The sequence below is a fragment of the Oryzias melastigma genome, linkage group LG12 (assembly GCF_002922805.2).
Source record: "Oryzias melastigma strain HK-1 linkage group LG12, ASM292280v2, whole genome shotgun sequence".
Taxonomy (NCBI): Eukaryota; Metazoa; Chordata; class Actinopteri; order Beloniformes; family Adrianichthyidae; genus Oryzias; species Oryzias melastigma.
The window spans coordinates 9,725,182-9,751,505 of NC_050523.1; the positions used below are offsets into that span (position 1 = coordinate 9,725,182).

The 26,324-nt window shown below is 35.7% G+C and overlaps 1 protein-coding gene across 9 annotated transcripts in view; it reads left to right on the plus strand.

Annotated features, from left to right (window-relative positions):
- Nucleotides 1–4,013: 4,013 nt before the first annotated feature.
- The window catches only part of nedd4l (NEDD4 like E3 ubiquitin protein ligase), a 42,666-nt gene continuing 20,355 nt past the window's right edge, over nucleotides 4,014–26,324 (plus strand). For 3 of the 9 annotated variants that reach the window (XM_024299049.2, XM_024299052.2, XM_024299053.2), the window contains exons 1-5: nucleotides 15,252–16,467; nucleotides 20,289–20,339; nucleotides 22,538–22,599; nucleotides 22,876–22,978; nucleotides 23,790–23,944. In XM_024299049.2, the coding sequence (XP_024154817.1) occupies nucleotides 15,382–16,467; nucleotides 20,289–20,339; nucleotides 22,538–22,599; nucleotides 22,876–22,978; nucleotides 23,790–23,944 (1,457 nt within the window). In that variant the 5' untranslated portion in view covers nucleotides 15,252–15,381. Of the gene's footprint in view, nucleotides 4,375–5,702; nucleotides 5,777–10,438; nucleotides 10,521–11,790; nucleotides 11,830–12,117; nucleotides 12,172–15,250; nucleotides 16,468–19,626; nucleotides 19,663–20,288; nucleotides 20,340–22,537; nucleotides 22,600–22,875; nucleotides 22,979–23,789; nucleotides 23,945–26,324 lie in introns of those variants that run through there. The other 6 variants (XM_024299050.2, XM_036214648.1, XM_024299054.2 and 3 more) reach the window with 5 other exon arrangements.

The window sequence follows — 26,324 nt, forward strand, 5'->3', positions numbered from 1 at the left end:
GACTGTTGTTTCAAGTAAAATTGTTTTATTTTCTGTCTTGAAGGAAAACAGCCAAAAAAATCTTTGTTTAAAAAAACATGTTAACACAAAATGAAGAATTGTTGGTAAGACCATTTATTTTACCCCATTGGCAGATTTTTATTTTATTTTAGTGTTTTTTTTTCCTAATTAAAAGAAAATATTTCAAATGTTAGTCACTTTTGACTTATTTAAAAGAGGTCTGTTTTCACTGTGTACATTTTTGGTTTTCAATATATTTAGGCCAGAATAATAATAATAAAAAAAATACTAAAATTATTTTTATCTATTTCTAATAACTCTATTTAATACGAGAAATGCCAAACAGGAGGCAGAGCTTTATGAATTTTGACATCATGATCTCAGTCAGTACAGATAATTTTAATAAAACTAGATTATCTAAATAGTATTAGCACCCAAATGTGACGTTTTGGTGTATTCCACAAGCTGAGGAAGCAAAAGTTAAGTATATTCTAATTGTTATGGTGTTTTCTAATATCCATCCATCCATCTTCTTGACCGCTGTGTCCCTTTCGGGGTCGCGGGGGTGCCGGAGCCTATCCCGGCTACTGATGGGCGAAGGCGGGGTACACCCTGGACAGGTCGCTAGTCTGTCGCAGGGCATGTTTTCTAATAGTGTAAAGAAAAGCAAACACAAAGACAAAGGAGCAGATGTAGATCAGGGTCAGTCGGGGGCTGAGGTTTGAGGTGGCAATTAAAACTCTTTAATGCTATGAAAAATAGAAAAAAAAACACTTATGTTTTTGCTTTTAAGTAGATGCTACATTTAGCTAGTTTTAAATCCAAATTGGTTTTGTTGGATACTGGTGACAACAGGAATAAAGGGGTTAGGTGTACAAATCCAGTAAATGCTTGCAGTGTGTTTGAACCTTAAAGTTGTTTACCTGTACAGAAGGTTCGTACACTCTTATGTCTCCTCTTAAAGACTATTGACTGTAGTACAGACCCGGAAAGTGGTTGTTTGAAGCCACATCCATTCTCCATCAACGGAAAAACATCTTTGATGTTGTTCGCTCACATGGGCCACACTAGAGATGTCGGCGAGAAGCCTCTAATAACTGTTAGATTAAAGTTGGAAACAGTTTCCTGTTCCTGCAGCACATCAGCAGTGCAGCAATAGTAGTTTGTCGATTGGTGCAGTTGATTTTCTTTTTTTTGAAACTTGTGTGTCTTGTAAACTTGTGCATGGTCTTCAGAGAGTATTTGGCAAATGGATGACCTCACGGACGATGAGCAAAATCTCCTTAGAAACTTGCAGTGCATTTCTTTTCGTTCTATTTCAATCCAATTAAAAATCAATTTTGTAAATTGTCTGAACAAATGCTTGAGAATTTGAGACTTAAAAGATTTTTTTGTACAAGTAACATTTTACAATGACACTAAAAACATTTATGTGATCTAATCCTGATCATGCAGACCAGTTGTCTGTGTTGGTTTGAGTAACATCACTCACAGAGGTTATAGGGTGACATCTAGGGGTGCATTTCAGGAACAGTACAGTGCACAAAAATGTAAACAAAAGTTGGCAAAACACCATTTAAAAAATGTGAATTTAGTTTTTTTGTGATTTAACAAAATCTTCAGAAAAATGTATTAGACTCTCATGGAGCATGAACCCATCTTCTGGCCATAAAAGGAACTGCAAGAATGTAGAGTTGGGTGGGAGGGACTGACTGTTGTTTTTTACTTTTTATGTTGCAATAATTTGTGACATAAGTCAAATAATAGTATTAAGAATTATCTTAAATATTTAATATATTTCATATTTTAGGTAAGTCTGTAAAATGCACACAATTCTAAATGGATTACTTGTTTAACAGTGCGATATTCTAAAAAAAAAAATAAAATTGAAGGTAAACTAAGTTGTACTACTTCAGGTGTGTTATTAGGGCATTTACACTAATGCCAGCCTCAGTTGAATTTTTAATTTTAAATAGTTTGATTTTAACTAATTGCATTTATTTCTAATTTGTACAAAAAGTTCAGCAAAAACAAAACTAAAACACAATTTTTCTTTAACTAATTAATCACTTTACCAAAAACACTATACAATAAATGTGTGGACACAAGAGAATAAAAAAATTGGCTTGCTTAAAGTAAATGTCAGGTCCTTTATCATAATTTACTTATATTATATACAGTTTCCAAAAAGACAAACTAAATACAAATATTACTAAAAATGGCATGTGATAGAACATTTATACTTGCATCACTTACCTTCACTTTTAAACGTTTTAATTAATCAAATCTATTCATTCCCCAAGTTTAATTGTGGTACTAATGTACTACGGTATCTTTTGCTTTTTATTTTAAATTATTATATTGTGAATTTGAAATACCAGTAACTTCATTCTTTACATAATGCAAATAGACACTGAAATGTTGACTTGCCTTCTCAGATTTAAGCCTTATTACTCTTTCTAAACTGCAATTAAAGCATATCACTTGATTTCTGGTGTCACTGTTTTTGGTGCTTACATTTGGCAATTTACCTAATTCAACCATAAATATAGCATCCTTGTACTTACTTTGTTGAAAAAGAAAAAGTGAATAGATAAATGTAATTTATACGTGGCTCAGTTGGCAGGGTGCAAGACTGGCACATGGGGAAACCAGTGTTCATTTCCCAGAGGGCATTATGAGCTCAATCCAGTAGGCAAGGGCCTTGATTCTGCTACCTGTGGCCACAAGAGGGCCCAGGTCTGGGTCTCCTTGTGCCCAAATAAAATACTGAGTTCTTTCAGGAAGATTCCAAACTCTTTGCCAAACCACCTGTATGAATCATTGAACGCTGAATCGCTATGGCGACCTGTGAGGAGACGAGCCAAAAGGTGAACGACAACCTCTCCACTGACTTGAGCAATACAGTTTTTTCCCCCATTGCTCTCACCTGGATTGCATCCCGTAAACCAATGTCAGCTTGAGATCATTTTTTAAAGTTGTGGCTTTTGTACACAATAACATTTTAACCTGATTTATGTGACTTGAATCTTAATTAGCTCATGAGCAAATGTTGAAAATTAACAGCTCAAAATCTTGATCCTTCACAGTTTAGTAACACATTTTCTAAATACAACATTGCTTCAATTTCATGTTAAGACTGGTCGACCACCAGATGTTTAAAGTAGTCCATCATTTATGGTTATTTAACGTCCCACTCCAATCATCTTGTGATCTATTTTAAAAGCTTTCCCAGTGGTCTCTTAATTTTGATTTGTTGTTTTTAGTCAAAAAAAAAAAGTACTTTTCTTGGACATAGTTTCTGCAGAGTCACTGGAGTTCATCAAAAATTCCCCTCTGAATTGTGGGTTGGAATGTTGGTGTGAAGTAAGCCTCCCCTCATTTCCCATCATCCCTTTGTTTACACTCTCTCCCACTAGTTTACAGTCCTTCACAACCCCAACCTAGCATTACCGGAACAACAAAAATGGCGAGCAATATCAAAACTATTTAGACAAACAGATGGGAGAGGATGCCAGCCCATTCAAGGAAAATGAAGATGTATATGCATCTATTTGTCTGTAAGTAGATGCAGCAGGTCTTTTTCAATAGCATTTTTTTTTGTCTGCTCCTGATTCACAATAATTTGAGCAAAGAAATACTCAGAAACACAAATTTAAGATTAATTTTCATATATATTTTCTCCATCATCAGGGAAATGCCACAAGAACATGTAAAAACACCAAAAACACAATTTTTTTTAAATCACAGTGTGTTGTTAATTTTTAATCAATTATATATGCTCAGTTTGCTCACATATGATAATTTGAGATAAGTATAAAAATATGTGTTAAATTAATATTAACTTTAATTAAGACTCATATAATATATATAAGATACTTTTTAAAATTCATTTTTTTTTTTCAATTATATTAGCAGAAATGTTGAGAAACTCCAAACGATTTTGATTGGTTGATATTAGAAGCAATCACTTCTTTCCGGCTTGTGATTGGCTGACCAGTCCGGGGGGGAAGTCAAGTATCACAACATTTGGGGATAAGCTTACAGTTGGCCAAAGCGGTTTCTTTAAGCCGAAGCATTTTAGAATTTTTATGAAACTCACTCCCTCCCTTCATCTCCAAGCGGTGTCTTGGATGGATCGTGGCGGGGTGGGGTGCGTTATCTGGTCGTGAATTACCCCCTGATTCATGTGAATGATTTGATCCCAGCGTGGACTTTACCTCCACCGCACGGCAGAGGGAGAGGAAAGTGGGACTTTATTGTTCAAAGCTAGCTAGCTAGCTTTGCAAAGCGGTTTGTTTTGTGTGTATTCCGTGGACCGCAGTCTATATGGCAGCGAATTATGAACCTATTTACGGGCTTTCAGAAGATGAGGTAAGACTTAACTACATCCGGGACTGTTTTATATATATATTTTTATTTTAAACGACAGAACCAGAGTTGTTGTTTAGAGACTCTGACAAGAGGTTCATTTATATGTAGCTAACAGTTAGCCATTTCAGATGCTAGCAAGCCCTCACCCATGGGCAAATTCCGTTGTACTGTTTAGGCAGCTGTCACATTTGTGTGCTGCCTTTTGTTTTTTCTCTTAAAGGATAACGTAACAGCAGAGACTTTACATTTATGTACCGTCTTCTTAACTCTTTAGCATCGCTGCTTCGCCAATTATTGTATTGAGCGCGCGAGCGATTTTTAAAGAAAAGCTGTTTTATTTTGAAGTATTAACCAATGAATAATTGAATTTTTAAAGATAAAATTTGAATGGGGGCTCAGTGACATCACAAGCTATATTTTTGTGTCCGAAATATAGGGTGGTCACAGCTGTTAAGAGTTTATGTACTAATGCACTGCCAAATGAGGTCAGTGTTAGCCCCATTCGGAGACTGTTGGCTTCTATTGTACACAGGACAGTATTTGAGGCAGTAGGGATTATTTAAAATGTCTTAATTACTTTGGCATGTGATTATAACTTTTGAAATGTATGCTGTATAGTTTATGAAGCTTGCATTAGTAATTTTCCTTAACGTCAGTTTAGCTTGTTATTGTTATTGTCAATAAATAAGACTTATCATCTTTAGCATTAGCATTATTGTTATTATTATTTTTTTAAACCACGAACAACTTGTCATAGTCTTTTAGGAATGATTAACATTAGCACACTCTCTAGAAGTATTTCAATACCTCATGTATTTCATAAAACTACAAGTGTTTTGCTGAATTGTGATGACAGATTGTAGTGGAGTCAACATGCTGAGATGGAGTGGTGTATCTGCATTACATAATGAATGTTATTTTTGTGGTCATAAGGTAAACACTTGGTGATGCAGTAATCCCACAATAAAAATGCAACCTTAAAAAAACATGGTTATTACGTCTAGATACATCCTCCCTCAGTATTCTCTCTAGTCACAACTTAACTTAAACTTCTCTTACCTACAAATACTTCTTTAATCTGAAGAAAATTGATGCACAATTTAACGCATAAGCAGATAAGCACAACTTTACTTCAATCGAGTTGCCAAAAAAGTGATAAGCTACTTATTTTTTGAATACTCTCTGCAAGTATGGAATTTTATTTAAAAAAGGGGAAGTTGTTTATATGATATTTTGTGGTATTTAACTGGGACTGATGTGGTAATGTAATACAAAATGACCTTTTATACGTTCCAGTAAATGTTTCACCTTATTTTTTTATCCTACAGAATGAAACACGAGTGTTGCGGGTTAAGGTCATCGCAGGAATGGATCTGGCAAAGAAAGACATCCTCGGTGCTAGGTGAATATTATTTTTTTAAAATCGTTCTGAAATATCATGATTCTGACACGCCACTATCCTTTTTAACATGGATGTCTGTTGTACAGACAGATTGGGCAAAGCTAGCTTCTCTGCTTACACTTTTATTCGACTAAGTTATTAGTCTGTTTAAAAAATCTATGGCTTTTGGGGTTTAAAAACAATTTTTACAGTAATAGTTTTTCTGGAACAACAATATCAAGTTTTCTAATAGTTTTTGCATTGCAATCTTTGACTTGGTAGTTGCTCTTTGGTTTGTCCTTTTAGCCTTTGACTGCACACTATCATGGACTATGTTTCTTATTGTTAGGCAGACCTTGAACTCCAGGTGTTGATCAATCATTACCTACCTACCCCTCCCACCCACCCACCTTTAGTTGCTGTTTTTCCAAATAGAAAACCAGTGTAATTATTATACATTTCGCATTTAGAAAGATGATGTTAAATGTAAACTTTTGATTTATTTATTTATTTTTTAATTCATTTTTGTTGACCTGGGATGAATCCAGGTGTGATGTACTTAAGCTTTAGCCCCCCCATAATTCTGACTGTGTATTTTTGAGATGCCTTTAACCAACAAACATTTATATTAGGGTACTTTTCAACTATGAATGGGCTGTTTGTTTACTTTTGGCTTCCTATATTTTTGTTGTCATTTGATTGATCAGCTTAATGATCCTGCATTAGTCATGGATAATCTGCAAAAACTGTATCAGCAGTGATGTGGTAATTGTATGTCTGAATGTGTTCGTACACATTTATAAAATGCAATCCCATGTAGCAATACTAAGAGCTAGCCAAGAACTTCTAGGAAGAAAGGTATTTCTAAGAACACCGTGGCTTGAGGCTCTTTTCAGGTTACATATAATTAAGTGTTATAACTCGCAAATGGATCGAAAACCCAGAGGTATTCTGAAATGTATTTTCTCACAGCTGAGTTCTGATTGGTTTTGTGGCATACCAAACTTCATTTACTGAGAGTTGTTGATTAAAGTTATGTTTTGCAACTGAGCTGTGGTAAAATCAAACATTTTCTGGGATTTAATTTGGCAAGTTTTGCTCTTTGTAAATTGTGTTGACCTGCAGACTGAGGAGGAGGCTGAAATGAATTGAAGAAATGATAAAAAGAGTCTCCAAGTGCCGGCTACAAGAAACGGTGCTGACTTGGCAGTCTGTCACCTCATAAAAAGCTCAAACGATGGCAGCTTGTTCATCTCTTTCCTTCCAAATGCCTCTGTCTTGTTGTTATTGTGTTGCTACTTTGCTCTGTTGGATTCTTCCTTGTTTATTTGGGCTTTATAAAACATCTTCAGGTTTGTCCTAATGTACAACTACATTTAAAATTCATCACCCAGCATTTTTTTTCTTTTGAGCTCAATTATGACGCATTTCTTTCATAGCAATTGTCGTTTTTATCAGGGGGATAAAGGCAAGAGGTCTCTGAGCAACAGGGAGACAGTCGGCTCATTGTTATTGTTTAGTCACAGCACGTCACACTATTGTACAAACACACACTTAAAAGCTCTGGGGTTCCTGAGGATGCTAATTAGCAATCAAAAAGCAGTACTTATACCCTGCTTCAAATACTCGTTCATTTTTCAATAACTGTCTTTTCTTTGCTTTCTATAAACTCTTTCAGTGACACGAGCAAAAGAATGAATTGTAACTGGTAGACTTTAATTTGAGTTATGTTTTGACTCAAGTTTTATTAGAACTAAGGTAAAAATCAGATCAGTAGAAATTGGTAAAGACGTTAACTAGAACAATTTCACTGCTTTGATAGCTTCAAATGAGAATATTTGAACATAGAGTAGTTGGGCTTTAACTACTACGTTTTTTTCAAGATATTCTTTTCGTGTTTACCAAATTAGTGTCTCCCATCACCATGTAGAAATTATAAAGGTTTAGAAAAAAAGGCAGATTTTGCGATAGCTGAAGTTTGACTCTGGTGTTTGTGTTGACAAAAGCAGAGTAACTGGTCTGCTTTGTAATCTGTTAAGATCTGTCTTTTAACCAAGGACACATTACAGTTTTCTACTCCATCAGCAAGTCCAGCTCAACAGTTGTAACTGAATTCACCTGCAGTGGGAATCGATGAAAACCTAAAGCATTTGGGACATTTTTTGAGTTGGCCGCTTGCAGTCAAATCAAATTGAATCAAACTTTATTTATAAAGCACTTTTCATATAACAGCAACACAGGCTCAAAACATTTAAAACCTATAAAACACACAGACTGCCCTCCCGACTCCCCCAAACCCAACATAATGAAACATAAAATGACACATGAATAAAACATAAAGTATAAATGGAAATGAAAATCAAAGTGGAAGCTTGGCTTAATAGTTCTTCAGATTTTAGGGGGAGATCATTTCACTGTGATGAATGTACTCAATTCTATGGCTTTATCAATACATATTCAGAAGAACCATCATGTTAGAAAGTACAGCAATACTTGATTCTTTATAGAGAACATCACATTAGAATTTTATGACACTTTAAGGATTCTTTTCCTTCTTACTCTCTAAGTACCAAATGGTGCAAAACAGCTCTTTACTTTAGCATTTTATGCACAGTATTATTTTCAGAAAGGGATGCTTTCTTCTTGCTTATGTTTTTACTTTTTTCTCTTTTTCACTTGTTTGGACACTTTCTTTAACTTGAAACTTGCAAACCAGGCTTCCAACGGCATTCCTACAAACAGGCTTTTGTTTTTCAGAATTGTTTGAAATTTACTTTACTCTTTGTGCAAATCATTGGTCTTTTAAGTTTTCAGGCCAATTCTCCTCTCTCTGTCATGTTTATAAAGAGCCTTCACTAAAGCCAGCAATACTGTGTATTTGAATATGTTCCATCACAATCACACCCGTATGTATGGAGAGTTGGTTATACTGTTAATTAAGTTTGATACTGTTGTTATTAGTTAAATGTTATAAAAGTATGAAGTTTCTTAAAAATATAAATTTTTTTGCCACATGGTGATCATTTATTGAATAGCTGATACTGTTTTTTGCATCTTCCTGATTAGGCCACAACTATGTTTAAAAGTTAAGAAAAGTAGATTCAATGGGATCTGTTTAGCTTATTCTGTGATCACCTCAAAATGTAGCGCTTGTTCTACATATTGATACATTTTAAAAAAAGACAAACTAATCTCGTGTCAAATTTACCAGATACAATCAGTTCTAAAAGAATATGTTAAGCAAACTTTAAGTCGGATCAAATTTGTTTCCCTAGATTTTCTAAAATAGGGTTACATCAGTGATGTGCTGTGAGGTTCGCAGCTGGTGAGGCACTGACGTCATCAGTCAGATTTACAAACATATGAACCCTACAGAACAGCTCATTCACCATTTGATTTAGATTAAAGTCTGTTGTTTAAAATGTTATTTCAATCTTTTTCTTTTGTTTACAAAGTGTAGCATAGAAAAAATAACAAATTATTATTATTGACTTACTTTTACTTATAAATGAAATCTGTTTGCAGCTTCCTCTGAAGAAATAGACAACCTGTTTGTAGCAGTCTTTTTTTTTTCCTTCAGTTTTAAAAGTCTCTCTGTCTCAATGAAGATTACTGCCAGTGACGTGTTTCCACAAATTCCTGAGTTTATACAAGTAATCTTCCATTTAGAAAATTATACTTAACAATATAAAAAAATATCTGGTCAGCTGCACTTGACTTGCTACCGCTAATTCTATTATTCTTTAGCCGCGGTGTCACATTCTCTGGGCTCACCAGCGCCCTCTGCCTTGAGGCATGTGTATTTTTAAAGCACATTTTTAGCGGATAAAAAGACTAAATGAGTCCCAAACTGGCTTCAATGTAATCAGACAGTTGGTGAGAAATAGAAAAAGGAAGTAATTAAAAATAAAGCATCTTTTGTAATGATAGAAAGACCGAAACAGTACAGTGCATGCATCAGCTGCAGCTCCAGTGTGTGCGACATAGGGTAAGCTGTTATTGCATCACCCATCAATTTCTTACGCATAAATTCGCTACTTTTTTCCGAAGAAACGCTAAAAACCTACACAGATAAAAATAATTATAAAATATGCCCGTCTAGAAATTATATTTGACTTTTTTTGTAATGCTAAAAAAGTATACTCATCTTATTTAATTTATGTATTTTTAAACTATATATTGCTGGTAAGGCACAGCGTCACTTGCCTCTCCTGACTGCATGTCACTGTGGTACATGAACCTACTGTATATAGAGGGTACTTGGGCACACTCCAAGAGGGTATGTTGAGTACTACCCACATTAGAGCATTTTACAACCAGATACACTATTTATGACCTGAAAAATCTGTTTGTGTTTTATCTTGGTGACATGTCACAAAGACGTTCTGGCAAAAATCCCAGTTCAGCCAGAAACCAAAGACAGGATGGACTAATGACTTGATTTTTTTCCCTTCAATCTAGACCAAGGGGATAGTTCAGTTAGAAACTAAAAAGCAATAGACAGAGAACACTTGACAACCTGAAATTGAGTGAAAAGTACATTTGTCTTGGTTTTCCTAAATCACCATAGCTTGAGGAGAGGTGGGAACCAACCACTCCTGTAGATTTCTTCTTACTCTTGTGTATTTCTTTGTATGTTTGTTAGTCTATAGACTTGATTGGTTTTCTGCTTTGTTTTTGCAGTGATCCTTATGTCAAGCTTTCCCTCTATGTTGCTGACGAGAACAGAGAACTTGCCTTAGTTCAGACAAAAACTATAAAAAAGGTAAGTAACCAAAGGAGTATTCTTGTGTCCTGAAAACATATTTATATATATATATATCTATATATAGATATATATATATTTAAATAAGACATCTTTTAAGACCTGCGGCCCACTTGTACCCTTTTTATATCTTTTATATTTTACTTCTCCAGTATCAGTACATAAATCTATCCTTGATGATAGAACTTTGAGGAGGAACCCATTGCATTTCACAAACATTTAGTTATTTTTTTTATGCCATAGCTTAGATGAATATTGACTGAGGTTTTTCCCCACTCTTTTTTAGGGCAGAAATGTGTTCTCAGCAGGGGGAGCTATTTCTTGATATGAATGTTGGTTCCATTCAGGAGAATATGTATTTTCAAAATTTACTGAACTGAGTTTTAGATGAGAGCAAAACCTCATTTGTAATTCTGGTTATTTTTCACAATTATAGCTATTTAGCATTTGATAATTTAGGATGTGAATGTTTAGTACAGCTTTGATTTAACCCTGTGCTACAGTTGTTGTTTATATGAATATTAATGTTATGCTTTTTGTGTTGTTAAGCTTGTTTTATTTGCAGCAGAAACCTGCTAAAGTTAAGCAGTTCAGGCCTCCATGCAGACAGGCATATGCTGCCAGTGGCCATAGTAGCTTTATAGGATATAAATAGCAGACAATACACTGCTATGTGGAGCAGAAAAAAAGACCCTCTGTGTGTTCTTAAATGGGATACCTTTGATGACGTCTTTATTGTTGGAGCTACGAGTTTGGCTAATGGCAAAATACTTTGATGAAAAGGATCACATAAAGCAACAAACTATTAATCGACTTGCATCTTGAAGTAGACAGTGCTTTGAGATGATCTTTAAGCAGTGATGTTTGGCATGCTACTCCAGAGAATTCATCATTTGTTTACTGATCGTCCCACGAGTCAAGAATCGAATGAGTAAAGAATCAGTTTGTATTTGTTTTTTTATTTAAGCAGCTGTCTATTTTATCACTTCAGTAAAATGTTGTCTTTATGAATCAGATCGACTTGTGACGTTAAGTTTTAATTAACATTTAAGTGTTTAAGCCGTTTCAGTTCGTCATGGTATTTTAACGAGAAACCAATGATATGCCAAATGTGTGGGAAGGAAGTAGTTGAGAGAGTTTGACTGATGGGATGGCCGGTTTTAAACAGGATTACCAAAATAACCCGGGAAACTCTTTTGAATGTACCCCTCTTTTATCTCACACAAAGAATTCAGCTGTTTTTTAACCAAATCTTTTTTGTGTGTTTCAGACCCTCAACCCAAAATGGAATGAAGAATTTTACTTTAGAGTGAGTTCTGTTTTTAAATTTTTGTAGAATATATTTGCTCTATAGGACTGTGCATTTGAGAAAACCCCACTGCTTATGTGTATGGGAATTTCCCAAGTAGTATCTATTTGGGAAACAACAGCTTTGTATGCATCTTGGATGTTAAACCTGTGGGAATGGTGAATCCTCTGAGCTACAGTCAAATTTTTTGTGTGTTTTGTGGACAGATGTTAGAATTAGATTTGTTTGTCCCTAAACCACTGGATCTCGGCAATAACTTTTCCCACTGTCATTTTCTTACCATTGTAGGTGTGTCCACAGAATCACAGGCTTCTCTTTGAGGTGTTTGATGAAAACCGACTGGTAAGTTATTCTTTTAGATGTATTTTCTTATGCTGTCTCAACTATTCATATATATACATATATATATATAAATAAATAAAAACTGGTTTTCTTTTCGGATGATGCCAGTCGTTATATTCTAGTTGTAGCTAGTTTAGTTTTAGCTTTTAAAGTTTTTCGTTTTTCTTCATTCTGTTAATATACACCCTCTCAAAAATGGACCTACTTCGCCTTTTCGGAAGGAAGATTTTGACACAAAAGATTTCAAAATAAAATTGTTTTTTTTCTGTCCATCTACTTTCTTTGCAGCAAAAGGACCTTGTCCACAAACACTTGCTCTTTAATTGATTCATTGGCTCATATGAAGGCCCTTTGCTTTTGAATATAGTCAACAGGGTTAATGTGTGATACATGAAACTGTTAAGTTATGATTGAACTTTAAAGTTAAAAACATGGTGACAATGAAATTTGATTGAAATTTCTTGGTACTCCAGTCTGTTGCTCAATTCTTTTATTGGTTTGTGCAGCAGTTACTAAAAGTGTTGCTAGATTATCAAAATATCTTAGATGAATGAGGTAATTGTCTCAATTTCCAAATCCACTTTTGTAATTACTTCTTAAAATCCATCAACTCAGACCTGTCCTTCAGAAATTCTTCTGTGTTTGGTTCGACTATAAAAAAAAGCTGCAGAGTACCTTCCCTTGTTTTTACGAGCATGGTATGAGACAATCTTTGACAGCAGCTGCTCTTTTAAAACATTTGTGGGTTTTGCTTCTTTTGCACTGAGTCCAAGTTTTTGCACTCACTATGATGTTTGTAGAATCTTCATAGGTGTATCTAGTGGGTTGGCAGACACAAATACTTTAGCTCCAACTTAAGTTCGTTTAGCTCCATGTTAGTTCTATAAGAATACCTTACTACTAATAGTTTTGAAAGAAATAAAATCTTTTTTCTGAAACGATGAGTTTAGATTAATTTTGATAAGTTCTGTTTTTGATTCAGTTTGGTTTATTGTTCATTGTGATTCAATGAAATATTCATTCAATTTTCCAGCTTCATTTCAATACCAGTTTCACTCGTTCATTAGAAAAACGCAAAATTATGTAGAAGTAACAAAGGTTAAAGTTTTATTAATAAAATGTAGAGTTCCTACATTAAAAAAGTAAATATTAATTGAGAATCGAATAATAGAGTCAAGCCTAGCTTTAAATGCCATATATGTGGGAGAGCAGATGTGTTGGCTTTCGTGAGGGCAGCTAAGCTCTCTTAGTTTATAGAAGTGAAGGGTGCAAGAAAGCAGCAGCCCCGAGCACAGTCCTCTCCTTATATGTCTCAGGATGTGCTTTCTCCAGGCGCATAACAAATCAGCTCCTTCTCCACTTGCCAGTATTTCTTTGAAGAAGCCGTTTCTTCCTTTTGTATCTTTTAAATTTATGGTTTATTTGAAAGATGAGAGGAAAAGTTAAATGAGGCTTTTGCAACAGCACCTTAACATGAACTTGCAGCTAAAACTCTGACTGTAAGACAAATAGGAAACCAAGGGTTACTTTTAAAATCGTAAAGATAGCATTGTGTATATATCGCTGCAGGCTTTCTATGTAGTTTTTCAAGCTGGGCCTCCTACTGTACTGGACCACACATTGACGCTTTTTTGTAGTATTGATACAGAACATTTTGACAAACTCAACATTTCACGCACACATGTATAGATGCAGCCAAACACTGCAGGCAGTGTGTCATCACCAAGTCTTCACTGCCTGCCAAGACACAATTCTTTCTTGTACTCGAGTCACTCCACCCCCGTTTTTCCCTTTCCCTTTTTTTTCTTTTTTGTTTACAGCAAAAGAGGTTTAGAGCAGCTTGCCTTTTTTTTAATTAATTAGCTGAAACATCTGTGTTAAACACAAGACAAGCCAGGTGAAGCTTTTTCACACCCACAAAGCTCTCGAATGTGAAGTTATGAGTGGAGTTTTGTCAGCTCTGTGGATTGGAGCGACATTCCTCTCACTATTTTTAATTTGATGGAAAATAAACACCTATGGCATGCTAATACACTGGAAGTTTGCATTACGGTGTGGCACTGGATGTGAATTCAAGGCAAGGTTTGAAGCTGAATTATCTTGGGAGAAAAATAATGTGGTCTATTATTCCATTAGCCACTTAAGTAGTTGAGTGTTTGAAAATTGTTTTTTTCTAACCGATCCATCTTTCCTCCTTTTCGTTGAATCAAAGGTGCTGTCATAAAAAGTTCAGTTTGGCCTCCTTATAGGAAACTGTTTATTGTCTCAATAAGAAGTTGCATCTATAAATTGTATTTAAAGGATAAATTAGCAATTTATTCTGTTATAACAAGTTACAGTATACTTTAATGAAAAATATGAATCTCCTGTTTGTTGCTTTATCTATTTATTTTTTTCCTATTTTTTCCTTTATTGACGTGATGTATTAAAATATCAAGGTCTCTGAGTGGCCATTGTAAATACATGGGGTCAGTGTATTATAATTTGCAGAACTTGAAATACTTGTTTTAAGCTGGCTTTAGAGATGGTGTTGAATTAAGGAAGAGGTTTAATGCGACCCTATAAAAGAACATTATTAGGAGTTGTTGTGAAAGGAAAGAGTGGTGTGATGACTAATCATGAAACCAGAGAAGCGCTCACAGGCGTATGCTGGGTGTTGCTGGTGGGGAGGGGGGGGTTGCACTTGAGGGCAATATGAGGTTTCAAGAAGAAGAAGAAGAAGTGGTGGGGGCCAGTGACAGTCATGTGACCCACAGGCACCCCACTGTCACCTCAGTAACCAGGAGCCCAGGCGGCCCTTATCCAATCATGTCAGGAATGCTGGCTGTTACTTGACTAAGGCTATTTCTGCTGTCTGTCGCTAGTGCTTGGTAGTGCTACCAAGGAAAGAGGGATCCCCTTTCTATAATTTTTTTTTAGTTTATATACTCGTTCTACTGCTTTTCCTTTTATTCTAATGCTGTCAATTGTTTTGGAGTGACTGCCATATTGCTGTTGAGCAATTGCGTTACTGTGAACAGCTTACTGTTGGTAGGAAAGTTGTGGAAGAGTCTCGGAGAAGTTGGGAAGGGGAGGGGGAGGTGGGTGGAAGAAAAAGGGGATCAGTCATCCAGCCAGTGAGAGGAGAAGTGGGCGACACGAGGAGAGAGGAGAACCTCAAACCAGTCAGAGAAAGTGTGGGGGTTTTGGAGCAGGAGGACGGAGAGTAAAATGGCCCAACGTCTGCGTTTGTACTTTGGATCTGGCCGCAGCAATACAGCACCGGAGATACTGGAGGGAGACTCGGAGGAACAGCAGGAAGACGGCGAGGAGGTTGCAGCAGTTCTCACTCCCACATCTTTTCTGTCAAGGCCTCCTCGAGTGTTAGCAGGAGAAACTGTCCAATCAACTAATTCTGCGTTACGATCTGAGCCTTTGCTGAAACGCAGCTCTTCAATGTTCATACCCCAGCTTACTAGCTTTGCCGAACCACGAGCAACCAAGAGCTCATCAATGCATATATCGCTCCAGCGCTCCAGTGACTCAAGTAACGGAGAGCCTACCGGACTTGATGATGTCCCACCACCCTGTTATACTCCTCCAGGACCTGCGCCTGCATACACTGAACTAAGGACTCAAGCTGACCTTCCTCGGCAGTCACCGCCTCCATACTACAGCCCAGATTGCTTAAACGTACAGTCTTGTCTGGTGGAGCCAAACTTCCCCAAACGCAGAGTGTTTTGCCTTGGTTCTACTTTTAACAGACCCCAACCCGGTAGTAGTGTTGGAACTATTTGTATTATGAAAAAATCTCCCTACAGTTCGGACGTCCAGCATTTTAGGATTCTTCCAAACGGTGGTACTGGTTGGTCTGTCCAACAGGAGAACCCGGATCACTGCTTTGACGTGAATGGGAAAACACAAAGACTAGTATTTCAGCTCCAGCAAGATCAGAAGGATCCTAACCAGGGCAGACAACAGCTAGCTTCCCATCAGGAAAAATGCTCAGACTTTGGGCAAAGCAGTACTAGAGGATTACAAACAGGGCGTTATCCAAGAATTCGATTTCATCGGACTTCATCCCAACAAAGTCTTTTGCTGGAGAATAAACGCTTGAAAAGTGGAACAGAATATCCGACTATTGAGGAGAATCCAACCTTCGTTAAGGCAGAAGCTAAAAACGGATCGAATGGTTGTGCTTTTAAAATTGGAGAGGAAGCCCCCAGAAGGCAACCACATTTCAAGATATACTTTTCCCCGAGTGGAGGTGGAGATCAGGAATCTAATCTTGGCAAAGAATCAACAAACAATCCCAAGGTAATTAAATAATTTGAGTAGAACCATGGATTGTTTTTGGTATTTTTACAGCAACATTCTGATTAATTCACAGAAAAAAGCCTTAAATTTGCATAAATAAAGGCAGATCTATTTTTACTGGCGTAAGAATTGACAATTTATATCTGCTGTTTCATTGAGCACTGTTTCAAGACGTTTATTTACCTTAGTGAAAGACCAGGAAATGTTATGGTGCAGGATGAGGGTGGTAACTTTCTGGGAACTGTAAAGCAAGCATAGAGTTGGTTCTGAACGGAATTACACACTTGCTTTTACTTCACAACCACAGGCATTTCAAATTGTGCACATGAGCCAAATCAGCTATGAAAGAAAAGAAGGAGCAGGCATGTGGATAAATATATAGCTTTCTGTTTTATAGACAGTTAAAGCTTAAATTTAGATAATTCTCATGGTTATAAGGGGGCTTTTTAATCAAGTTATTTTAATTTATTTCACCCATGGTTGTGGATTTCTATGAAACTGTACTTTCTCTGGTTCTAGTCTGGAATAGATTTGTATTCTGGCAGCAGCTGCACTGCAAGTGATTAAGATCTAAAATGTCATTAAAATTCAAGTAGTGAAGAAGGAGTAGAGCCATCAATGCCATCATTTTGCTAAAAGTCCAAAGGATCTAAAAATATTTGTTGGTGTATTTTTAGCTACCCCTCTGTTTCCCTATCACCGCTTTTATTTAGTCTTATTTTAATAAATACCAGAGCTGTTTCACATCTGACTATACCCCAATACAGATACAAATTCTTATATTAAAAAATATCTAGCATATTTATGACTTTATGTTGTGGGGAAGTAGTTTCCTTTGATAAATATACATGTTTTTGTTTCATATAAGTACAAGCTGAGGGTGATGTGAAAGCCAGAATCCTCAAACATGTCTGGAGCATTTGTAAGTGTGTAAAAAAAAAAATACACCAAAGGCACATAGTACTAGGTGGATTCAGATTTATTTCCAATATTTTACTTTCTTGCCAAAAAAAGTGATCATAAAACTGTCAGGAAAACTTCAAAGTTGCATGACTGTAGTCTGAAAACAAAAGCTTTTCTCACTTCAAATGTTGCCCAATAAAGGATAAAGATTACTCAACCACCTGCTATATTCATCTGTTTTAGTCATTTTAGTCTTTTAGTCATAGTCATTGGTTTAATGCCCCGAGAGGGCCATTAAGAACTGACTCAAAGAAGGTAAATATATTTAGAGAGACATATTTGACCATTTAATTTATAATTGTTTGATATATATGTTTATGTTTTGCTGTCTTTTCCACCCCTAATCTGCCACAACATGGAACTAAGATAAATTATGTCATGGTGTGACTTGTATAGGTTTGAATCTATATGTAGTGCTTTGCTAAGTTTTGAGAATTTGAGTCGTGTTTTTGATTAACCATGCTCTATAACCCACAATGAGCAACTATGTGCATAAAGATAATGTCTTGGGAACATTAAACTCCAAGTTTGCAAATGAAAGTTCCCATAAGGGATCTTTATGATTCAGATTTAACTTCACACATCATTTCTGTGCAATTCTGAGTCATGCGCTTTCAAGTTTAGTACACTTCAGTTGTAGAATTTAGATGTAATGCAGAAATTCTTCTGCATTGTTCTGAAGTTATTTTTACAGTTCAGTTAAAGCTTTTAACCATTTAACTGAAAAAAAAGCCTAAATGAGTCTGGGCATCCCATTCCTCACACAAATGGAAAAGTCTCTTAGCCCAGGTCTTCCCCAACTGACTGGCTGGATTTAATTAATGCTTTTTAAATTCCAGCCAGTGGATCATGTCTAGTCTACACTGCATAGCTATGTCCTTAGTTACAGTTCTGCCTTGATTCCACTCCGTTGACATTTTTACACAGAGCCTCTGTAGACTACTGGAATAGCTATATTTACCTTGAGCAGGATTGTGAATGGATGGCTGAAAGGAAGGTTGTCCTTTTTTTATTTTTATTTTGGTCCTGTGGCATGTGAGAAGTATTCAATTTGCTATTGTTGCTTTGGACTATTCTCTGACAGCTCTGATCTTTCACACTTGCATGCCACAGTAATTCAGTTGTGTCAGCACACAGACTGTTGATTAGGTGAGACAGACTTTTGACACTGGAGTGTTAGCTTGGACTTGCTCCAGTTGTGTTTATAAATACTGTTACTGCTTTTTCCTCATATCACATATATTGTTTTTTTTCTCTTTTCTGCATTTCAAGTGCCAGATTTACTCAATTGTATTCATTAAATTTATACACAGCTTGACAATGCTCACCTGCATGTCTGGGGTCAGTAAATATGCTGCGACAGGTGAATGGCTGGTGTATTTACCAGATGGGACAAATGACAAGTAATGTAACTTTTACCCAGTACTGCTTTGAGTTGTGTTGAAATTACAATTAGCTTCTGATTGGCTTACAAGTTTTAATTTGTTCCACATTCAGACTTTGACTAGTGGAGTAAAAAAAAAAAAAACAAGAAGTGGGTTTCCTGTTTTGAATAAAAGGTCCTTCAATCACTAAAATCTGTACCAGGAAAATGTAAGCAAAAGCAAAGAAGCAAAAGTAGGCCTTTGGGGTGAACTGGAAAAAGGGTTTTTATCAAGCTGCAATAAGGACTTTCCTTGGATCCTGTACAATACGGAGAAGGGAGCTATGTTTTGTTCAGTCAGCTATCCCTAATAAGAACTGCGTGCCAAGGATCAAGAGTTCACATGAATTCAAAGACTGATCCAACAATAAAAGCTTCTATTTATTTAACCCATGAACATAGTTGGTTCTTGAAAAGGACAAAAGGTGCCAAGATGGAGTTTTTCAATTGCAAGAAATTTTTTTAGCTTCAACAGTTTTATGCAAATCAAACTATTTTAAACTAAAAATGTGTTATTGTAATAAAAAATATAAAATAGAATTGAAACATTCTTTTATATTCCTATATTTACTAATAGGATTAAAGTGTCTAAAAGACATTCCTCTAGTATCCAAAATGTCTTAGTCTTAAAAAGTCTTTCACAGCTTCCTTTGATACAAGTTTTGAAACTTTAGTACACAATTGTAAATAAGCTTCTTACCAAAAAAAAAAAACAGTTTCAGCTTAATTTTACTTTATCTCGGTTGTTTAAAAAAGTTATGTCCCGCACACAGGGTTCTTCCAAGAATGGGCTTTTCCATCTGGGACAGGTAATCGTCGTTTAATCCCGGACATTTCCATGGGTCTTTTAAATCTGAAGCGAAGACCTTCCCCCTGGTTCTATCCTATTGTGACATCTGTCTTTTCCCTCTTTGTCATTTGACTTGGCTTCTATTTGGTGGCAGTGGATGTTTTTCCTACCTGGAATCACAATTTTCTCTCCCATGCAGTGATGCTAGCTGCCTGTCCATAAATAAAAAGTTCAACATTATCCTCTGGGTGGACATCTGTGGAATTCTGCAGTAATTGGAAAGAGAAAGGAATATAAAATCATCTAAAAACTTTGATAAATGCAAAATAATAGACCTTTTATCACAGCTTCAACACTGTTGCATTTCATTGTCTTGCAACCAGCTGAACCTCCAGATTTTCACAGGTGTTCATGTAAGAGGCTTGAAGTTATTTCTGGATGGTGCTATGTGTGAAATCAAAATCACTTTTTTTTCCTTCTCTGTGACAAAAACACACAATCTGTTATACATTTCTGCGCATCAGGTAAATTATGTCATTATTGTGGTTTTCCCTACTCTTCCTTTTTTTTTTTTTTCTCACACCCACACATGCCCACACACTCGTAGAAAGCTACTCCTAAACTTGACTCTGTTTTCTCCCACAGACTAGAGATGACTTCCTGGGACAAGTCGATGTTCCTCTTAATCATCTGCCGGTCAGTATTTTTTTTTTTTTTTTTTTTTTTTCAGGTGTTTGTGTGTAAACAGACTCTTTCAACATCAGTTTCAACCGTCAGCTATTTCTTATCATTGCATTCTGCTGTTCTACATTGACTATGATAAAGAGCTGGTAAGGCCTGCGTTTTGTGTGTGTTTGTGTGAGAAAGTGCTAAGCATTCACAAAGCACTTTGTTGTGGTCAAACAACATTCTCCTTGTTAGAAATGGAAAGTGAGTCATCCTGAATGTAAACAAAATGACTTTCCTCAGGGCGGCTACCTCGACATAATGGAAAAAGCTCTACGTGAAGATTCACACACCTTTGTGTTGTAGTACAGGTTCCCTAATGCTAAGAAACAACACGTGTAAATAACATGTGCTGCGTTGGACTTTGTGCAGTTTAATTTGAGGCCAGTCGCAAAGCCCTACGAATTACTATAAAGCTAAAAGTACGGCGTCAGCTCGGTTTGTTGCTCTTTGAAGTTTTAGTTGAAGTTGCCAACCTTGAAAAGCCTTTTTGTAAAAATTGTTGGGGTTAATTATTAACGTCCTTTCGCGTCCCAAAGGTTGAGGAATTTATTAGCAGATAAAAGCCGGAGTTAATTTATGTTCTCAAATGAAGACTGTGGCTGAGGGAAAAAAATTGGCACAGAACCAGCTTTTTTTTTTGTCATTAAAGTGATATCTTGACGCCAATTATCAGCTGTTGTCCAAAGAAATGTGTTGTTTGTGATTTACGCATTTTCCATGACCACATGTTGTGGGCATGGATGACCTAAGAGAAGTGGCGATTGATTTAGTCATCACCTTTTTTTTTCATTGTGGCTTCTCCTACTCACTCCTGTTTTTTTTCATGAATCAAACAGCAAAGCTGAGTCATCTGTAATGATGAGTCAGCAGGAGGCTACATTTAGCCTACTCTCTTGTGCAAGACGGAGCTACTCCTAGCAAAATATAGTTTGTTTTTCATATAGCAGAACTTTTTAGGCACACTTGACCAATAATTTCAAAGTTTGTTCTTCACTTTGAGAGTGCTTTTTAGCACTTGTTTAAATGTGTTTGCTCACAGATCTCTAAATGTGGGTTACCCTAATCATTTTTCTAGTGAAAAACAAAATGCACATATTTTTTTTTATACTTGATTTATACTAACAATTTTTCTAATGAACAACAATATGCATATATTTTTGACACTCGATTTATATTAATGGTTTTCTATTGAAAAACAATCAGGACATATTTTGATTCTTGATCTACATATGCTGCGATTCATTCTGATCGATAATGTTATGTCTATTTACACAATTATGTGATTTATTGATGCCTAAGGATTAAAAATTACCTGCATCTGTGTTGGTAAGTTATAAATATCTGATTTAAAGTTATGATGATAATTCATGTAAAGAAAATGGTAAGGTAGAGCCAGGATGGGGTTATATAAGTTCATTTCCTCCCACTCCCTTTCTATAATTTGATTCCTAATTATTCTGTGGATGATATGACTTTGCAAGGATTTAAACCTCTGATTGTTTATACATTATTCTTGCTTTGATGGCTTGAAATGAACCATTTCTAATCTAATTTCTAAAGATCTATGTTTTCATCACCTTAAAATACCAAAAAAATGACAGCAAATCAAAGTCTAGAAGTGATTTTTTTTTTTATTATTATTATAACAACTCTGTCACAAATCTCTGGTCACTACCCCATTTTTTTCTACTTTGCTTCTGATATGGCATTTTAGTTTGAACTTTTAATAAAAAAGTTTGCACTTTTATTTTTGTTTTATTTTGTATGTGAAATGTTTTTAAGAAAGAATATATCTTAAAAAAAAACTACCTGCATATTAATTCATTATAAAAAAAAGTTAAAATTAATTTTATATAATGATCACAACGCTAATCACTGTAACTGTACCTCATATAAAAGTTGATTTTCCCCAAGCAAATTTATGGTGTAATAAATAATCATATCGTCAGCATTTTAAATCGATACAAGTATTGCCAAATTACGTATTGCAATATAACGCCAAATCAATACATTTTTTTTACAACACCCCTATTGTTTTATGATCCTGCTATAATTTTACTGTGGTTGAACTCATATTTTAAAGATTTTATCTTTTGTTTTTGCTTTTAACATCTGTTTTATCTTGTTTGCTTAAATAACATCAGCAAATGCCTCCTAATTTTCAGACGGAGGATCCCGCCATGGAGCGTCCTTACACGTTTAAAGACTTCCTGCTGCGACCACGAAGGTAAGTTTTTGTTGAATGGGTATAAAACTTGATCAAGTGAAAACTTGTTTTGCATATTTTTAGGAATTGTTCTGCAGAAAATCAATTTTTGCATCTATTATTACAACCTGGAGTTAAATTTAGTTTGCAAAGCTGTTTGTCATTTCAGCAGGAGGCAGCAGCACATTGGTCATGGTCATTAGCCAAATGCTAAGAGTGAAAATTCATTAGGGACTAATGTGGGCTTTGGAAACTTGCCTACATTTTAAACATTTCAATCGCATTTCATTCCTTCAGTCATAAGTCCAGGGTGAAGGGTTACTTGCGATTGAAGATGGCTTATCTACCCAAGCAAGGAGGACATGAGGAGGAGGCCGGAGAGATGAGGGAGGAATCTGAGGTAAGTTCCCGAACACGACTGTTGCTGACTTTGCAAAACCACAGGGATTTTTTTTTTTCTTAACAACCTTAAAACCAGACTAGCTTTATTTCTTCCTTCCACACAGTAACAACATAGCTTTTAGCTGAATGAAAGGATTAAATGTCCCTCTTCAGACCAACGGAAATGAACACAGTCTTTGGAGAAAGAGCAACTTTTCTTTATATTTTTTCCTTTGAGAGTCTGGGAGTAGTGGGATACTTCCAAAATGAGCTAAAATTATTTTCCAGGTCGAAGTCTGGAAAAATCATTTAAAAAATGGCCTGTTATTTGCAAAAAGTAAGAGCTTTCGTTTGTGACTTGAATGCCTGATTTGTGCGTTTTGGAATGGCGAGAAAACCTGAAAAACAGTTGTGACACTAAGCAGCCAAAGTTCAAAAAGTTAAATACCACATAGCTATCGTCTCCTTTTTTCTCTGTCTGCTTTTCTAAGACTCTCCCATTTTTGTGTCTGTTTTATGAAAGGAAAAGATCATTATCCCACTTTTGTGAAAGTGCTGTCTTTGTTTAGTTTTGCCCTTTCTGGGAACCTACTTTAAAAAGTAAAAGTAAAATGCAGTTTCTCATGGACTCTTTCCAACCTCCAAACACTTGAACTCGTGTTTTAGTTGCATTTTGGTTTATGACATAAAATCTTTGCATAATTGCAGCTTGACTTTGAGTGACTTTGTGCTGACTTCAAATATGGTGTTTTGTAACCATGGCATCTTTTGCCTTGGTTAGTACTGACAGTTATTCTACCTTTTATCAAATTCATCCTTTCTTCTTTCAGGGCTGGGATGAGTCTGCTGACTCGGGCTCTCAGCGGCCCCAGCAGTTGCTGCCCCCTTTACCCCAAGGCTGGGAAGAAAAAGTGGACAACTTGGGACGTACCTACTATGTGAATCACAACAACCGCTCTACTCAATGGAAAAGACCCTCCAACATGTATTTGTCATCTCTTCTTCCAGTCATTGTTTCAAATGTCGTGTCTGAGCTTGTGTGAGTGGCTTGTTCCAAAAAGGGGGTTTGATACCATCTCTGTTCTAACAACAAAACGAGGATACTCTCAGAGGGTTTGGTTCCAAAAAAGGAGGTCACTGAATATTAAAATGTGTTACCATGGAAATGTAATTTCAGATGAGTCATTTTACAAAGAAAAAAATACTAACCTAGAACCTTTTAGTATGAGACTGGACCATTCAGTCTGCAGTTCATACTTGAATGACCAAGTAAAAAAAAAAACAAGGGTTTTTTAAAGTTTATTAACTTTGTATAACTAAGAAAAAATATCTTAATAGCCATAAAGCCAGACTAGTTTTATACTTTTATGGAGTTGGTAGTTTTTTCCTGTCTCTAGGCTGTTTGATTTATAATATTAAAGATTAAGCAGCATTTAATCAAACATTATAAAGCTGTTTAAATTTGGCACCACATTTTTTCTTTGGATTGGACAACTTTTTATTGATGCTTTAGTAAAACTGGGTACTAAACACCTTAACTTGGCTGATGACACAAGGAAAAATTTGTCAGCTTGTTGGTGTCGCAAGCTTTTCCTCGAAATGTTGTTTCCAAGAAAAGAACTCAGATTTTTCTGTTAACCTTTTGTAGACCTAAGATTTAGCTTAACATTGCAGTTTGGGCTGTTTTAAGTCTGTCCAGTGAATGACTAGGCACAAAAAGTCAAGGTGTAGACTAAACCAGGCACTGTTGTAGAAACTCTTGATAAAAGTCTAGATTTAATTACATTTCTCAAAAAAAAAGCACACATTTAAATGTAAAGCACACAGAATTTTAAATATGCATCTCTAACAATATCTAATAACTCGCATTATATAAAAGAATACATGTTTTTAAAGAAAATATATCCCCATTTATTTTTTTAGCTTGAACACAATCATAATTAACAACTTGCGTCTTATTTTATGCAACAGATAATAGACACTTTTATGCAACATTGCTGAAATCAGTAATACTATGTCTTTGGCAAGTATCAACACCAACTGAAATGGAATTATCTGTAAAATTCAGTGTTAACAATAGTAAACATGAACAGCAGTGCCACTACTTAGTACAAAATTGTTGTAAATAGGGCTGTCAGATTTGTCGCGTTAAAAACGCGTTAATCCGACACGTACTTGACGCCGACAATTTTTTTGACGCATTAATCGCGGAATTTCTCATACGTGCCTTTCCATACTGCGCGCGGGCGTCCCGCCCTGTAACTCACCGGCTGCTCTCACTAAATCACGGGCGGGTCTCCAACCACTGAGCTGCGAGTTAAAACCGGCCGGCGCTAGGACCTGGAGAGCTCCTGCACCCTAACCCGGCTCCGGTTCGCGTCCAGTACCACGTCTGGTGGTACCGGCTCGCAGCGGCAGTAACTGTCAAACTATCCATAGTGTATCCCGCTTTTCTCAGTCTTTAATGTTTTAAAAAACAAAAGTTCATTGGAAATGATAAATCTCTATTTCATTTATTACTGTAGTTCAGCAGAGGAGGAAAAGATTTGGTCCTGACAAAAAATGAACATAAAAGTGTTATGGAAATTTTATTTTTGATGTTTTTTATTTTATTTTACTGAACGTTGATTGAAGTTTTGAATTTAAAATGCCCTTCACTTGCACTTGGGCTTTTGTTAGGCAAGGCAAGGCAAGTTTATTTGTATAGCACATTTCATGTACAGCGACAATTCAAAGTGCTTTACATAAAACATTAAAAGAAACAATCAAAAGAAATAGTAAAAATGTGATCATTAAAAGAAAATTAAAAGAAAAGTAGGCATTTTATGTTACAGCCTTTAATTGTTAGGAAAGTTTATCTCAATACAATGTTACAAAATAAAGTATTTCTGATGAAAACTATAAATTTTGTCATTCATAATTAATTTAGAACTGCTAAATTCCACGAAGCACACATTTTTTTCCTTAAAAAAGGCCACATAATAATTTGCGAATAATCGCGATATTTTGACACGCCTTTAATTAAAAGCCAGTTATACATAGGAATGTCTATTAAAACTGAAATTTAGATAAAAACATTGTCATTCATGATTAAATGTAACTCTAGCTGTTGATAATAAGAGTGTGTATTGGCAAGAGCCTGGCGATACAATACGTATTGGATACCTGGCTTGCAATACGATATGTATTGCGATATATCCCAGGACTGTACCAGAAAAAACTTTCATTATATTTTAAGAGTATGACTTGGAAAAATGTTTTTACAATGCTATGCACTGTAACTGTATCTCATTTAGAAGTTTCTTTTACCCAAGCAAATTCATGGTGTATTAATCAATTAAATGTCAGCATTTTAAATCAATACA